The sequence below is a fragment of the Paramormyrops kingsleyae genome, chromosome 5 (assembly GCF_048594095.1).
Source record: "Paramormyrops kingsleyae isolate MSU_618 chromosome 5, PKINGS_0.4, whole genome shotgun sequence".
Lineage (NCBI taxonomy): Eukaryota > Metazoa > Chordata > Actinopteri > Osteoglossiformes > Mormyridae > Paramormyrops > Paramormyrops kingsleyae.
Window position 1 is genome coordinate 2,967,622 of NC_132801.1, and position 15,067 is coordinate 2,982,688.

Genomic DNA, 15,067 nt, shown 5'->3' on the forward strand with positions numbered 1-15,067 from the left:
TCTAATCTAATCTATCCTGAATAGTCCGGTACTGGTTTGATAGGCTTTAACATAACTAGAAGTAATTTCCGCGTGTAAGTTCATTTCATTGCCTGCAGCTGCCGCTGTAACTGTGCATTTGATAAATAAACATTGTTCTCAGTAATGTTATAAACACTAATGCAAAAGTGTATATTATTAAATATACACTTGATTTATTTCAGGTAAAGTTGACGGAAAATTCACCAGGGGCGATTCAATAGTTGCATGCCTCCTTTACCGGCAGTGTAACATAATATTAATGTTTGGTAGAAGGTACTTGCTTAACATTTACTTCGGCTTCTCTCGGGCTCCGGGCTGCATAGACGGTCTAGCTATGATCATTACCAGCTTGCATTCACCAAAATCAGGAAGTTAGAAAGCAGCCTGTGCCGCAAGAACGCCTTTAGTCTACAGCGAGCAAAGCATCTTTAGGGAAGTTGGCTTCTTACAAAACCCAGAAACTGAAGTCTGTTCAACAACCATCTCAGCGATGATCGGACGTGTGGTGAATACTGTGCAGTTCTGAAGATTCCGCCGCCGTTGTGACAACTGCACTACGAAGAGCTACTTTTCAAGATTACACAAGTATATTCACGGGGTGGGTTATACAAGGATATCCGATAAATGCATTCTCTGTTTAATTGTAGTAATGCTTCTGGAATAATTTAGAAATTGTATTGCAGTGTATATTGATTTCCTAAGGTTTTATAAATGGTATCCTCGGTGTTCTAATCCCCGAATCATTAATCCCAGTATTAAGGATTATCTGAGCAGCAACGCAGGGGATTCCATGACGTATCGTGCATATCGTATAACTCAACATGCTTTTTGTGCCCTGTCTACCTCACAGGATGGCGATGAAGTATGAAGGGTTGTTGGGCCGTTTCCTGCCCCTACTCTCCTCCGTCTGGGGGGTCTGCCAGTTGTGCCTCTTCTCGCTTCTGCTCGTCCTTTCGCTCCGGGTCTGCTGGGCGCTGCTGAAGTACTGGAGAAACGCCAGGAGACTGCGGTGCTTCGCGCTGCCCCGCAAACGCAACTGGCTGCTGGGGCACCTGGGCTTGGTGAGTGACCGCTTCAAGCAGATCGGTCCCCCGGTGCCGCAAGAAGTAGCACGGAGCATGGAAACCTAATACGCCAGCCACGGCAGGTTATTAATGATTAATTCTATTGGTGAAACGGAAAAGGGGGTGAATCTGAGCAAAGAAACTTGGGCTCGATTTGTGGGGTGGTAATCTGCCTTAAGATCTGAATTCCTGACGAGTAAAAATGCACGTTCATCGCCCCGATTAATGGAATTTTTCATTAAAAATGTGGAAATAATCGCACACAATAAAAAAAAAACCAATAAAACACTATTAATATAAGTCTGAATTATGTACGTGTCTTTACAAAACAAAAATGTGGATTTTAGACGAGGCAAACGATATTGAGTTCGCAGTGAACGTTGCGGTTTGAGGTCGCTACCCCCCCCCCCCCGTATTTCATATTTAGGCATTAACCGAATGTCAACGTGCTTCGACTGTTTATAAAAATTATGAGGTTATCTGAGTGTTTCAAAACACACTAGTGGACTTGATTTTATACGCCCCCCCTCCTTGCCCCACTTGTTCAGATGAGGTGCGCGCTCTATATACCTAAAGGACATCATAAGTGTGGAAACGTTAAGCTATTTAAGGGGGCGGCAGGTAATCAAAGAAAATACTCACATTATAAACAAGCGGCCTTTAAATGTTACTGTGTCGCGGCTTCAGTGTGTTAAATGCTGCATTACAGTTCGCGCTGTGGCCGTGGCGCACCTGTTCTTCGGGGTTTTAGTTAAGATGGCCTGTTTCACTTTATCATAGTCTCTGGTATCCTGAACATCCATTGCCACATAGGCAGGACGGGCCTTCCCCGACAACAAAGGAACCAGATACAAAGCCCAGCTGTCCCTTATCCATTGGTTTGCTAATGCAATCCGTTCAAACCAGGGCTGTGGAGTCGGTAGATAAATGCTCCGACTCCGACTCCGACTCCTCAGTTTCTAAATCTTCCGACTCCAACTCCGACTCCCCGACTCCGACTCCTCTGTATGTATATACTATGCTAATGTATTTTCTACATCCATTGAAGGAAAGGAAGGCAACATACATGTCATTTCACCACAGAACTACTGGCTAGGAAGCCAACACTCTACTATAATGCCAGATTAAAGACAAACACAATGAAAACAAGGTTTCAAGGGTAGAGCATAGCGAAGGGGAGCCGACGGAGCTGAGAACACACCAGATGATTTTTCAGGCGTTTGACGCGTGATGACTCGTTGAACGGCCGAAAAATCGGCAGTGCATCTGTAAATGTATGCGGGGCTTTAGGCTAGGTTCACAGTTCCCTGTAACAGTGGAACACGACACAATGGAAAGCGGTGCCGCACCTTACCTGTGCATTACATCCCATATAGTGACGCATACAGTCAATGAAAAGCATGCTTCATGGTTACTTGACATGTTCGTTTTGTGGTAACATTATGCACTGCATGCATTGGGCTTTATTCTTACAGCAGAGAAGTAGTTCATTATGACTGTTTGTGAATTGGGACATTTCAACTTACTTTTTTAATTCCCATTTAAATTTAGTAGGAGTCGGAGTCGGTTAACTTTTTGCCGACTCCAACTCCAGGTACCCAAAATTGTCTCCGACTCCGACTCCTCCACTCCGACTCCGACTCCACAGCCCTGGTTCAAACGTGGTCAAGTAATGCTCAATGTCCTCATCCTCAGTATACGGGGCCATCTTAGGGGGACCCCACCCAAGGTGCACCGGTGGAGGGAAGCCCACCTGACTTAGGGCCTCAGATGTAGAGCTGGCTGAGCGAGATGCCACCTGCGCAGAACCCTGACGAAGCTCAGGCAATGACGCGGAGTCCAGTGAGGGGTCTACCACTCCCGCTGCTGGCTGGGGACCCACGTGCTCCATGCTCACTAACAACTGTAGTTGCTGAAACTGATGGTGCAGTGACCTCCACCTTTGGTCCTGACGCTGTGACTCTCGCTCCAATCTGTCATCTCTCGATTGCTGCGCCTGAATGAATGAGGTTAGTGCAGTCTCAAGCCTCAGCAGACGGTCATCTGGGGGTGCTGAGTATGGCCTAGATGCCACATCACCTTCCTCTACTACTGAAGGTACCACAATAGTACCTATGCCAGCCTTGCTTCGTGTCACTGGTGGTTGCATTCCACTTGGCTGTGACATCACAATGCAAAGCACCGACCCTGGCAGAACACTGGATCCCACCGCTGCCACCAAATGTCGTGGGGTAAAGTGTCGAGAGGTCTCAGGGTCGGGCAAAGACAATAAAACATCCAAAAAAAACTTGGGATTGGTGATTTATTTAGGCATCAGCTCATGTTTTGGCTTCTCCCACCAAATGCTCCAAAAACAAGAGAAAAAATAAAGAAAACAAACAAAGGAAAACTAATACAAATAACTATCAAACAAATAAAAAAAACAAGTACACCAGACTGAACTGTGGCCTCTAGTCCCCACACACCTAAGGACCTCCCACTCCAAGAGCACACAAGTAGCTGGGCCCCAGAAAAAAAGAAACTAACCCTTCCACCATCTTATAAACCCTTGTCCCCGCCCCTCTAATTGGGAGCTACCATTCCCCTCTGGATATAAGGGTACCACCCTACCACAAGGGACAAAAGGGCAATAAATATAAATAAAGACTCTACATAGGTTCCACATGTGCGCGCCCATCTGCTTCCACCCTTGCCGATCCTGCAAACAAAAATCTTGGGAGAAAGATACCAAAACAATTCATTATTGTGGTAAAATGCCACTGTCCCCTTAACATAGTGAGGACGGTTCCATACACGCGGCCTCACACAAACTATTTCCCGCTTCGGCTCCTATTACCGGCAGCGTTTTTTCTTGCCGAGTGTGACTCAGCGTCTTAGGGTGCCATGATCAGAAGCTCGCTGCTTCCCAGGGTCGGCAAAGCTCTTCACCCCAAATGCCCCAGGGACCGCCTGACCCAGCTCTCTCAATTGTATGATGTTTTGGATAAAAGCCTCTACAAAACAAACTACTGCAAGGCACGCCCATTTAACAATGACATCACACTGCAAGACACGCGCACTTTGCAGTAATATCAGTACACGCAACACCTCCTACAAGGCATGGCCATTTAACAATGACATCACAGTACAAGACACGCCCACTTGGCAGTAATAGTACAAGTAACACCTACTACAAGGCATAGCCATTTGGTAGTAATAGTACAAGTAACACCTCCTACAAGGCACGCCCACTTGGTAGTAACGTCCCATTACAAATATGGAAGTTTAACATTGACTGTACTCTTCATCAGTAAATGAACTGAGGGCAAACGTAATGATAAACGTATTAGGCTATAACCAGTTAGACTTTATCTAATAAAATTAAATTGAACTGAAAAAAATATTTAGGATAGACAGGTTAAAAAATAAGAATTTAGAATTTAGAGATCAGTGGTCATTGTTGACACACCACAGCACACAGTGCACAACAACAAAATGTGTCCTCTGCGTTTAACCCAAATGTGACAATGTGACATAGCAGGGGGCAGCTAATTCAGCACACAGGGAGCAGTGCTTGGGGGCGGTACCTTGCTCAGGGTACCTCAGTGATGCCTTGCTGGTCGGGGATTCGAACCTGCAATCTTTCAATTACAAGTGCGCTTCCCTGAGCATTAATAACCATTATTAATAGCAATTAATAATTAATAACCAGTCTAGTTAATCTAGGCAAGTTTATGCCATTGAGCTATCCTGAGAAAAATGAACTGGTTTATGTGATTAAGAAAAGTACTAGACATGCCTCATGCTACTTGTTACGCCCCTAAAGTGTTACACCATTACACGTTACACCATTACACGTTACACCATTATGCGGACCCTTCCCTGGCTCTCCCTTGAAATGAGATTGGTCCATCCTAAATACCCCCTGTTTTCATTGGCTTCAAGTGATGTCAGTCACAGTTTCCTTATATTCATGTATGGGCGTAAGGTGCGTAGCTAATGTGTAAACGTTAGTACTTCTCAGAATTGCATACGGAACCATAATGTTTGCGTGTGTGCGCCTGGTGGCTCAGTCCAAGGTAGCATGTTAACAGGCAGCTAGCTGATTCCAGCTCTGCTATTGTACAACTTTGAAATTGGTTTTTAAAATGCTAAATAAGCTTTGCACAATGGTGGTATCACTTACGTGGGAAAAAACATGATATGATTAGATGAGGGGGAGTCCCTCAGGCCTGCGTTTCCCAATCCCTGGGTTCCTGAGCACCAGGTTGGGAAACACGGCCTCAGGCAGTGACACAGAAAGCAGGGAACACAGGGAGGCCAACTCTCACGCGTTTGGCGTGACAGTCCAGTTCGCCAACTCTCACGGTCATGCAAGAAATCTTACAGCAAAAGTATATTATTCCATTATAAACTTAAATTAGCTACATGAACAGCGTTGGGGTAGTTTGCAAACCCTACAGACTATTTGCATGCTAATAAAACTGTTACATGCATGTAAATGCGTGTGCAGACTTGCCTCACATTGAAAATGTAATACCAGCCAACAGCATACGGGTGCTTTGAAACTGAGTCCCGACCACTGTGCTGTATGTATATTAATGAAAGACTACAGAGTGTGTTGGAAACATGAAACAAAACAAGGGTCACCAGTGTCTGTTCTGTTTTTAACTGAAGACTGTGAGACCTGAACAATACGATTTTCATAGCCACAACCAGAGGTAGAGAGTTCAGGTCCAGAGAGTACAAATCCAGACCAAGAACCAACCAGTTGAGTATAAAGAGTCACAGTCACAGAGTATCTAACTGGTTGGTTAAAACAAAATCTTGGTCTGGATTTGTACTTTCTGGACCTGAAATCTCCACCGTTGGCCACAATCTTTGTATAATTTAATAGAAAATATGGTGTTTTTTCATTCTTCCACTTTGGATATCTTTCAGTACACCCACCCAGGTCCCCATGCCGCCCATGATCCTGGAAAATTGTTGAAATATAAATGACTGGGGCCATTGTGCTTCACATTCGCACTGCAGCAGCCTGTCAGAGGAGAGACAGAGGTGCCGTGTGAACGTTCCCGTGTGCCAGGCGTAACTGCCCTCAAAGCCAACGGCAGTGGTCGGTTAGCCACCCACACGGGGGCTCCGTCAGACACGGCACTCGGCCTGATGAGCTAATGAGTGGTGCAGTGTACAAAACTGAAAATGATAATGAGGGATCTCCCAGCCCCTTCCCCACCCACGTCAAAATCATGTCCCTCCCCAAGCTGGTCTGCGCACCATCATGCTGATATGGAGGCTGCAGGGGGTGTTCTCAGCTGCTACATACTCCTCATGTCAGCATGAAGCCATCGGACGTGCAGTGCATTATAATATGGGAGGGGGGCTGCATTTTGGTTAATCTCTTATAACTATAATTCTGCCCATAGGCATGATGGCTCAGAGACTAGCCCCCCCAGGGCTGTCAACACGGACTGTGCCCCATGCTGAAATTAGGCTTAGGGGATGAAGGCTGGAACTGCTGATTACATTTGAGAAATAAACCAGAAAAGCAAAACTCCTATTCATGTATGAAATTTTCTTGTTTAAATACACATTACCATTACATTCCAATTGCTAAGGGCTAAAATGAAAGTAAAGCCTTCCGCTTTACAGATGACTTAGATCTGCTTGTGTTTATTGTTCACCTGATAGTGACATTAGGATGTTCTGCGACATCTGGGCTCCTGCTTTGAGATCAGCTCACTGGCAAGATACCTGTATTCACATGAATGTACTTAACACACACTTTTATCCCAAGCAATGTGCAGTTATGAAAGCAGCGTCAGACAATCCCTGGTACAAGGAGGGTAAAGTCAAGGCAGGTTTATGGGTGTAGGTCATATTCAAACACAGTGGCCATTCAGAGCGCAAAACACAGAATAAAAGGAAGTGACAGGCCTAATAAAAGGGGAAATAAAGGGCCTCACCTAAGGGGCCGGTGGCGCAACCTCTCTGCTGACCGTAGGATCTGAACCGGCAACGTTCTGAACAAAACGTCAGGATCCTAACCCACAGAGCCACACACCGGGAGCACTGAGGTACTGTGCTGGCTTCCCAACGACAGGACTGTTAGTTCACTAGTATGGAATCTTAAATGCTACTTAGCTACAGATGAATTATGACACTGAGGACAGGTAATTGTAGGTAATTGTTAAGGGACAAGAGGGAGGAAGACTGGAAACTGATAAAACTGGCGTGTTTACAGTGCGCTTCAGTGCTCTGGGTGTGTTTGTACAGTGCTTTGGAAATATTTTCAAAACAGGCCAGTGTTTGCATAATACAAACAGCCTCAAATCAGCTGGAAGATTAATTTCAGACATGCACAGGAAGTGCCTGGAGGAGTGCTGTCTGTGCAGTGCACGTGCCTGAGCTCAGTGCCATCACTGTGTGTGGTCATGTATAGATTACATCATGAACCAAATGTCCCCACAATGTAAGAAAAACCTGTTATTTTGGCGTCATGGGAACCACCCCACAAGGAGAAACTCAGTTTTATAAAAATCTGTGACTCAGTCAATAAAGTAAAAATGCCAGAAGTCTACTTTGTTTGGTTACTTATGTTTAAGGTTATGGCTGGGTAGGGTTAGGGTTTTACAGTTGGGATTATGGTTTGCATGTGTTCCCAGATGCAGAACACAGAGGAGGGTCTGCAGGCAGTTGACCAGCTTGTCAGCACCTTCCAGCACTCGTGCGCCTGGTTCCTGGGGCCTTTCTACACGCTGATCCGGCTCTTTCACCCTGACTACACCAAGCCCATCCTCCTGGCACCTGGTAAAAAAAGAGAGATCATGCCTGTTACGTCAGTCATACAGAATGCAGCCATGTTTATCCATCGGTCACGGCGAGGTCATGCCTGTTACGTCAGTCATATAGAATGCAGCCATGTTTATCCATCGGTCACGGAGAGGTCATGCCTGTCACGTCAGTCATATAGAATGCAGCCATGTTTATCCATCGGTCACGGAGAGGTCATGCCTGTCACGTCAGTCATATAGAATGCAGCCATGTTTATCCATCTGTCACGGAGAGGTCATGCCTGTTACGTCAGTCATATGCCCAGCGATTCTCCCCCAAAGCAGATGCCCCCTCCTCACCTCCTTTTCCCCTGTCTACTTGCCCTTGACCTGCTCGCTGCAGTCACCATAACCCTGAAGGACGAGCTGTTCTATGGCTTCCTGCGCCCATGGCTGGGTAAGTGGCCACTTCTCTCTCTGTTGAGTGACTTCCTGTTTTTGGGGAGACTGTAAGGGCTGTGCTCCCCATTGCAGGACATGGCCTCCTCCTCAGTAACGGGGAGTACTGGGGAGACTGTCATGGTCTCCTCCTGAGTAACGGGGAGTACTGGGGAGACTGTAAGGGCTGTGCTCCCCATTGCAGGACATGGCCTCCTCCTCAGTAACGGGGAGTACTGGGGAGACTGTCATGGTCTCCTCCTGAGTAACGGGGAGTACTGGGGAGACTGTAAGGGCTGTGCTCCCCATTGCAGGACATGGCCTCCTCCTGAGTAACGGGGAGTACTGGGGAGACTGTCATGGCCTCCTCCTGAGTAATGGGGAGTACTGGGGAGACTGTAAGGGCTGTGCTCCCCATTGCAGGTCATGGTCTCCTCCTGAGTAACGGGGAGTACTGGGCCCGCCACCGGCGCCTCCTCACACCTGCCTTCCACTTCGACATCCTCAAGATCTATGTCGACATTTTCAACAAGTCCGTCGACATCATGCATGTGAGTGCTTTGCCCCATTGGTAGGTTGGAGTGGGAGTGGGGAGGCAAGGGGGGTGTCAAAATATCTCTCAGATCTCCTGTTATCCTTCTCATTTATCCTTTAACTGGCTTGAAATCAAGAGACAAAGACCCCTTGTGCTTTGCATCCTTTCAGTCACATCAGTGTGGCGTCATGGTTGCATTTGTCCTTTTTTTGCCCGGACTGTGACACATTATGTTCGAAACTCTAAATTTGTAATGAGCAGAGTTTCTAATGTCTGCATATCAGTGAAGAAAGCTTGCATTGCATTGAAGTGTGTTAAGATGTGGACTTCCTGTAAGTGCTATCACACAGACAAATCTACACCAACATTCTGTTAGCGTGACAGTGTGAGAGCGTGTGAGAGCGTCTGAGGCAATCTGCCGGCACTTCTGGCCTGTGCTTCCTCAAAAATTTAACCACTGTAATCAATCAAGTTTATGGAATCTAATCTAATCTAATACAGTGGTACCTCGGTTCTCAAACTTAATCCGTTCCGGACTCCGGATCGAATCCTAAAAAGTTCGAGTTCTGATCGAATTTTTCCCATAAGAAATAATGGAAAACCAATTAATTGGTTCCCGGCCCCCCAAAATTACACCTAAATATGTTTTTTTTTTTTTTTTTAGCATTTAAACACAAAATGCACAAGATAAAACAAGAAGAGCATTTTTTTCTTAATGCTTCCAAAACGATAAAGATCTTATCCCAACATTACCCCTGTCCTGCCCCGATTGTCCGCTCCTTCCGTGTGCCACGCCCCCTCGTTAACCTCATGTGGAATCCCCGTGTGATCAGCTGTTTCTTGTTGTTGTCATTAGTCCTCTGTATTAAGTCCGCGTTTCAGTTTGTTTCCCCAGTCCAGTCATTGCAACGTCATTGTGTTGTTCTGCCTGTTCTCAATTAAACCCCCGTGTTTCCCGATCGCTTGAGTCCTGTCCCTGCTTCCCCGGTCCCAGCTCGGGAGATCGTGACACCCCCAAGCCACGCCCCAACACTGCGCCAACACTAGACTATGCCATGCGGTCCATTGTTTTTTTTTTTATTATTACTCTGTATTCGTTAATTTGTTCATGAATAGCAAACTTTTAGGTTGTATCATTTGTACAACTATTACGTAACTTTTTGGTGAGCAATGGCTAACAAAATGATATAAAGTACAGTGTATTACCTGATACAGTATTTTCAATAAAATAGCATTATCACCAACAAGCGCTGCTACTACAGCAAATGTGAGGCTGACACTGAAGCGTTACCTTTTGTTTCCGCTCAGAGACGTGCCGTGTGACTCATTTCCTGCCGCGTACAATTTATATTAGGTCAGCGTTCACGGTTCGATTATGATATTCAGATCGTGTTCTAGGTCAAACTGGTTTGTTCGACTTTCAAGAAATTCGAGATCTAGTGAGTTCGAGAACCGAGGTACCACTGTATAATCTAATCTAATCTGTTGCAGGAGAAGTGGCGCCGCCTGGTGGCAGACGGACACAGCTGTCAGGAAATGTTTGAGCAGATCAGCTTGATGACACTGGACAGTCTCCTGAAGTGTACCTTCAGCCATGACAGCAACTGCCAGGAGTGGGTGACCTCAGGGTCACTGTGACCTACCTATCTAAATGGGGACCGTCCATTCATTTCTATGGGAAAAACCATAATCTCAATCACAACCCCCTTAACCTCTACCCATCCTTAACCTTAACCATAAGTAACCAACCCAAATACAAGACTTTTGGCATTTTTACTTTTTTGATTGCATTCACAGATTTTTTATAAAACTGAGGTTATCCAAATGGGGACCTCAAAAGACTCCATACACACTGAGCTGAGGGCAGCAATCCAAGCCTCTACCTAGGAGGGGGGGGCAGGGGGGGGGGGGGTTCCTCATTAACCGTGTTGCAGCACGGCGGCGGTTCCTGGAAAGTGAACATTCGGCACCAAACTGGTTCTGCCAGGAAAACACATCAGAGAACGTTTGAGACAGAGATGGCTCTCTCCCAGAACATGCTCTACAACACAAACAGAATATAAACGATTAGTATGTTTTAGATTAAAGGATGAATATAAAATGCAGAATTTTCAATATTCATTTTATGAAAATATCAAATGTGGTTGTGCATAGAGATACACATGCTATGCGATGGTGGCGCTCACTTGCCTGGCTCCTGTGCTCCCCCTGCTGGCCTCCAGGCGTCCCAGCGAGTACATTTCTGCCATCTATGAGCTCAGCACCCTGGTGGTGAAACGGGAGCATCGCATGCTGCACCACTGGGACTGGCTGTACTGGCGCACGGCCGAGGGCCGCCGTTTCCGCCGTGCCTGCGCCGTGGTGCACGAGTTCACCGCCAGCATAGTCCAGAAGCGCCGTGCACAACTGCGCCTGCAGGGGGAGCCAGAGAAGCAGGGGGATGGTTTCAATATGAACAAAGTGACTGACTTCATTGATGTGTTGCTGTTGTCTAAGGTATGTGCACGTCAATGTGTGTGTGTGTGCCTCTGTGTGAGTGTCCGTGTGCGTGTTTATGTATGTATGTGTGCATATGTGTGCCAGTGTACATGAGAATATGTGTGCATGTGTGTGTTTGGGTGTGAATGCGTGCATATATGACAGTTATGTGTTTATTACATGGTTGGGGGCAAATGTTTTTAAAGAAACCTGTCATTTTGACATTGTGGGGACCTTTTTTAACCTCATTTTTGTAAATATCTGTGAATGATGCAGGACGATGACGGCAAGGGGCTCACGGATGAGGAGATCAAGGCGGAGGCTGACACCTTCATGTTCGAAGGTGGGCCTGCTCTCACTCCCAAAGGGGCTGGAGCTCCTACTGGTGTCCTAGGGACTGAGGCTTGTACCTGTCGAGCCCCCCCATGGGACCCTAAGATGGCTTGGGCCCAAGCACCAGTTACTTCAGGAGAGGGGAAAGCAAGGACTGCCCCTTTAACACCCCCCCCCCCCCCACCTGAGTCTGTTGCTGTGAGCAGTCTGCATCTGGTCCTTCTTTTAAAGCACATCTTTCTCTTTTTCTCCTGACCCCTCCTCTTCCAAAGGTCACGACACCACGGCCAGCGGACTCTCCTGGGTCTTATACAATTTGGCGAAGCATCCGGAGTATCAGGAGCGGTGTCGCGCTGAGGTGGACGACCTGCTGGAGGGCAGGGACAGCGACGAGCTCGACTGGTCAGAGTGCCACCCTCCCACCCCCACTGCCCTATGCCCTCCCTGGAGCCCATCCTCCAGGGGGCAGCAGAGGAAGCCCTAACTCTAACCAGACCCAAAGGGGGAACCCGTCCTCCAGGGGGCAGCAGAGGAAGCCCTAACCCTAACCAGACCCAAAGGGGGAGCCCGTCCTCCAGGGGGCAGCAGAGGAAGCCCTAACCCTAACCAGACCCAAAGAGGGAGCCCATCCTCCAGGGGGCAGCAGAGGAAGCCCTAACTCTAACCAGACCCAAAGGGGGAACCCGTCCTCCAGGGGGCAGCAGAGGAAGCCCTAACCCTAACCAGACCCAAAGGGGGAGCCCGTCCTCCAGGGGGCAGCAGAGGAAGCCCTAACCCTAACCAGACCCAAAGGGGGAGCCCGTCCTCCAGGGGCTGGCAGAGGAAGTGAAAGTCAAATGAGCAAGATGGCAAAGTTCCAATTCGCACTGTCCTAGTTTTAACATTTGAATCTCAAATCTCATATTAGAAAAACGAACAGGCAAAATATGCAGAGAAATCTGTTCCTCTAAACAGCAGAAAATAAGACTTATCCCCGCCCCAAGCATTCAAGACATTCAGGCAGAAAACCCCAAGACCAAGAAACAAAAGCAGCATCAGGTGCAACTAGGAAAACTAACTAGGCACTCTCTACTAATGAGACAGTCATCTAATAAGCAGGTCAACTGAAGCGAGAAAATATGAAGTTACCCCCTAGCTCCCCCTGGTGGTCAGGATAAGACAACACTTTGACCTCATCTCAGCGTCTTCCTTCTTATGGTGCATTTTGAATGTCATTGTCTAATATATCACAGCTTGGTATTAAAGTGAGTTAAATTGTCACCATTGGGCTGAGGTTTATTCTGGGCCTGTGACACTGAGGTACTGGTTATCACCACAGGAACGACCTGTCCAACCTGCCCTTCATCACCATGTGCATCAAGGAGAGCCTGAGACTGTACCCCCCTGTCCCTGCAGTCACACGTCGCCTTACCCAGGAGATGACAGTGCCCGGGAAGCGGGTGATACCACCAGGTAAAGGGGGGGGGGGGTCATGAAAAAGGGGCAAGTTGAGTAGGGGACAGGGAGAATGAATGGTTTGTATATGGGTGGGCAAATGGTGGTTCGTAGTGAAAAAAGTGAGGGGGGGGGGTGGGTTATAGCACAGGATAAATTGGAGATGCGGCGTTACGTGGATCGCCTGGTCTGAGGAACAGGAAGAAAGCTGCGTTGTTTCTCTGTCAGGAAACATCTGCCTGGTGAGCATCTATGGGACCCACCACAACCCCCACATCTGGCCCGACCCGGAGGTTTGTGAAACTGGCAGCTCGATCCTGGTGGCCCCAGCTTCATCCTGGTGGCCCCAGCTTCATCCTGACCATCAAGCTGCTGCCAATCCTTAACTTTTCTCTCTGATTGCCAAGGTTTACAACCCGCTCCGCTTCGACCCCGAGAATTCCAAAGGACGCTCTCCTTATGCCTTCATCCCCTTCTCTGCAGGACCCAGGTAGGGTGTGCTAATCAAATACTACACACACCACAAATGAATATGAATTGACATTGTCACAGTCCACACCTCTGTTATTGGCTTACTGGTGCCATCTTGTGGCCAAAATAATTCACAACATTCTTCTAAAGAATGGAGTTAAAATCAGCATTTCCTCCATATATATAATGTTTATACATGTAGGGTTAAGTGTAACACAGATCTGAGGTTTTTTAGAGTGAGACAGGCAGAGAGTAATACATCATTAATAGGTGCGCCTCCCTGTGGGCACCAATAGGAACTGCATCGGACAAAACTTTGCCATGGCGGAGATGCGGGTGGCAACTGCACTGACCGTGCGGCGTTTTCGCATCACACCCCGGGACAGCAAGGTGCGGCGGCTGCCTGAGCTCATCCTGCGCGCAGAGGGGGGGCTGTGGCTGCGGCTGGAGCCGCGAGACCCCCCCAGGGGGTAGCTGGGTCATATGACCGCTTTGCCTGCCTTTCCTCAAGGATCTCACTTCTTATTATCAGGGAGCCTGTCTAAAATAGACTCTTGTTTTTGTAGCTCTGTATGCTTTTCTTGCGGGGGGGGGGAGTTCAGTGTGTGACACCCCCTCGGGAGGCCTTGCTCTGCCTTCCTGATGAGTGATGACCGTATGTTTGTTTGCTCTGACCCAACATCGCTGTATTAGTACAACCAAGTCCAAGGACCAAAGTGATGCACATTATTGCTGGCCCACTATGTCTGTATTTGAAATAAATGCACAGTAATTCATAACAATTAATGTGCTCAGGTGCATAATCATTGTATTTCTTTTTTCATTTTCTGTTAAGCACTTTGAATGGCCTTTGTCATAAAAACCTTTGAAAATGTGCTGTACATATAAACTTGACTTGACTAATGTTACATGATTATTATTGACTTATTAGACCAAAGAAGTACAGGAAATAAATAAAGAAATCACGCCTATACAGTACTTATCTTCTGAATACATTACAGTAGGATGACCTGGTTTTACTTTGTTTAACCGGAGCTCTCCGGTGACACCTCGCCTGGGCTGTACCACCCCTCCCCGGCCCAGTGTCACCCTCGCCTGGGCTGTACCACCCCTCCCCGGCCCAGTGTCACCTCACCTGGGCTGTACCACCCCTCCCCGGCCCAGTGTCACCCTCGCCTGGGCTGTACCACCCCTCCCCGGCCCAGTGTCACCTCACCTGGGCTGTACCACCCCTCCCCGGCCCAGTGTCACCTCACCTGGGCTGTACCACCCCTCCCCGGCCCAGTGTCACCCTCGCCTGGGCTGTACCACCCCTCCCCGGCCCAGTGTCACCTCACCTGGGCTGTACCACCCCTCCCCGGCCCAGTGTCACCTCGCCTGGGCTGTACCACCCCTCCCCGGCCCAGTGTCACCTCGCCTGGGCTGTACCACCCCTCCCCGGCCCAGTGTCACCCTCGCTTGAGTCGCCTCTCCAGAGGAAACGATTAAACTACACACTTGTTGTTCATTGCTGCATTTTGCTGTCATTGTGCCAAAAGGAT

At 47.8% G+C, this 15,067-nt stretch overlaps 1 protein-coding gene across 2 annotated transcripts; it reads left to right on the forward strand.

Moving 5' to 3' along the window:
• The first annotated feature begins 353 nt into the window (after nt 1-353).
• On the forward strand, nt 354-14,434 carry cyp4f3 (cytochrome P450, family 4, subfamily F, polypeptide 3). 2 transcript variants are annotated; one of them, XM_072711869.1, is made up of 13 exons: nt 354-606; nt 872-1,082; nt 7,730-7,874; nt 8,241-8,294; nt 8,699-8,826; nt 10,302-10,423; nt 11,033-11,306; nt 11,565-11,631; nt 11,894-12,023; nt 12,940-13,073; nt 13,284-13,348; nt 13,463-13,545; nt 13,823-14,434. In XM_072711869.1, the coding sequence occupies exons 2-13, from the start codon at nt 873-875 to the stop codon at nt 13,998-14,000; spliced, it is 1,590 nt and encodes a 529-aa protein (XP_072567970.1). In that variant the 5' UTR covers nt 354-606; nt 872; the 3' UTR covers nt 14,001-14,434. The 2 variants fall into 2 exon arrangements, with proteins under 2 accessions (XP_072567970.1, XP_072567969.1); XM_072711868.1 differs by having other exon boundaries at nt 355-619.
• The last annotated feature ends 633 nt before the right edge of the window (nt 14,435-15,067 follow it).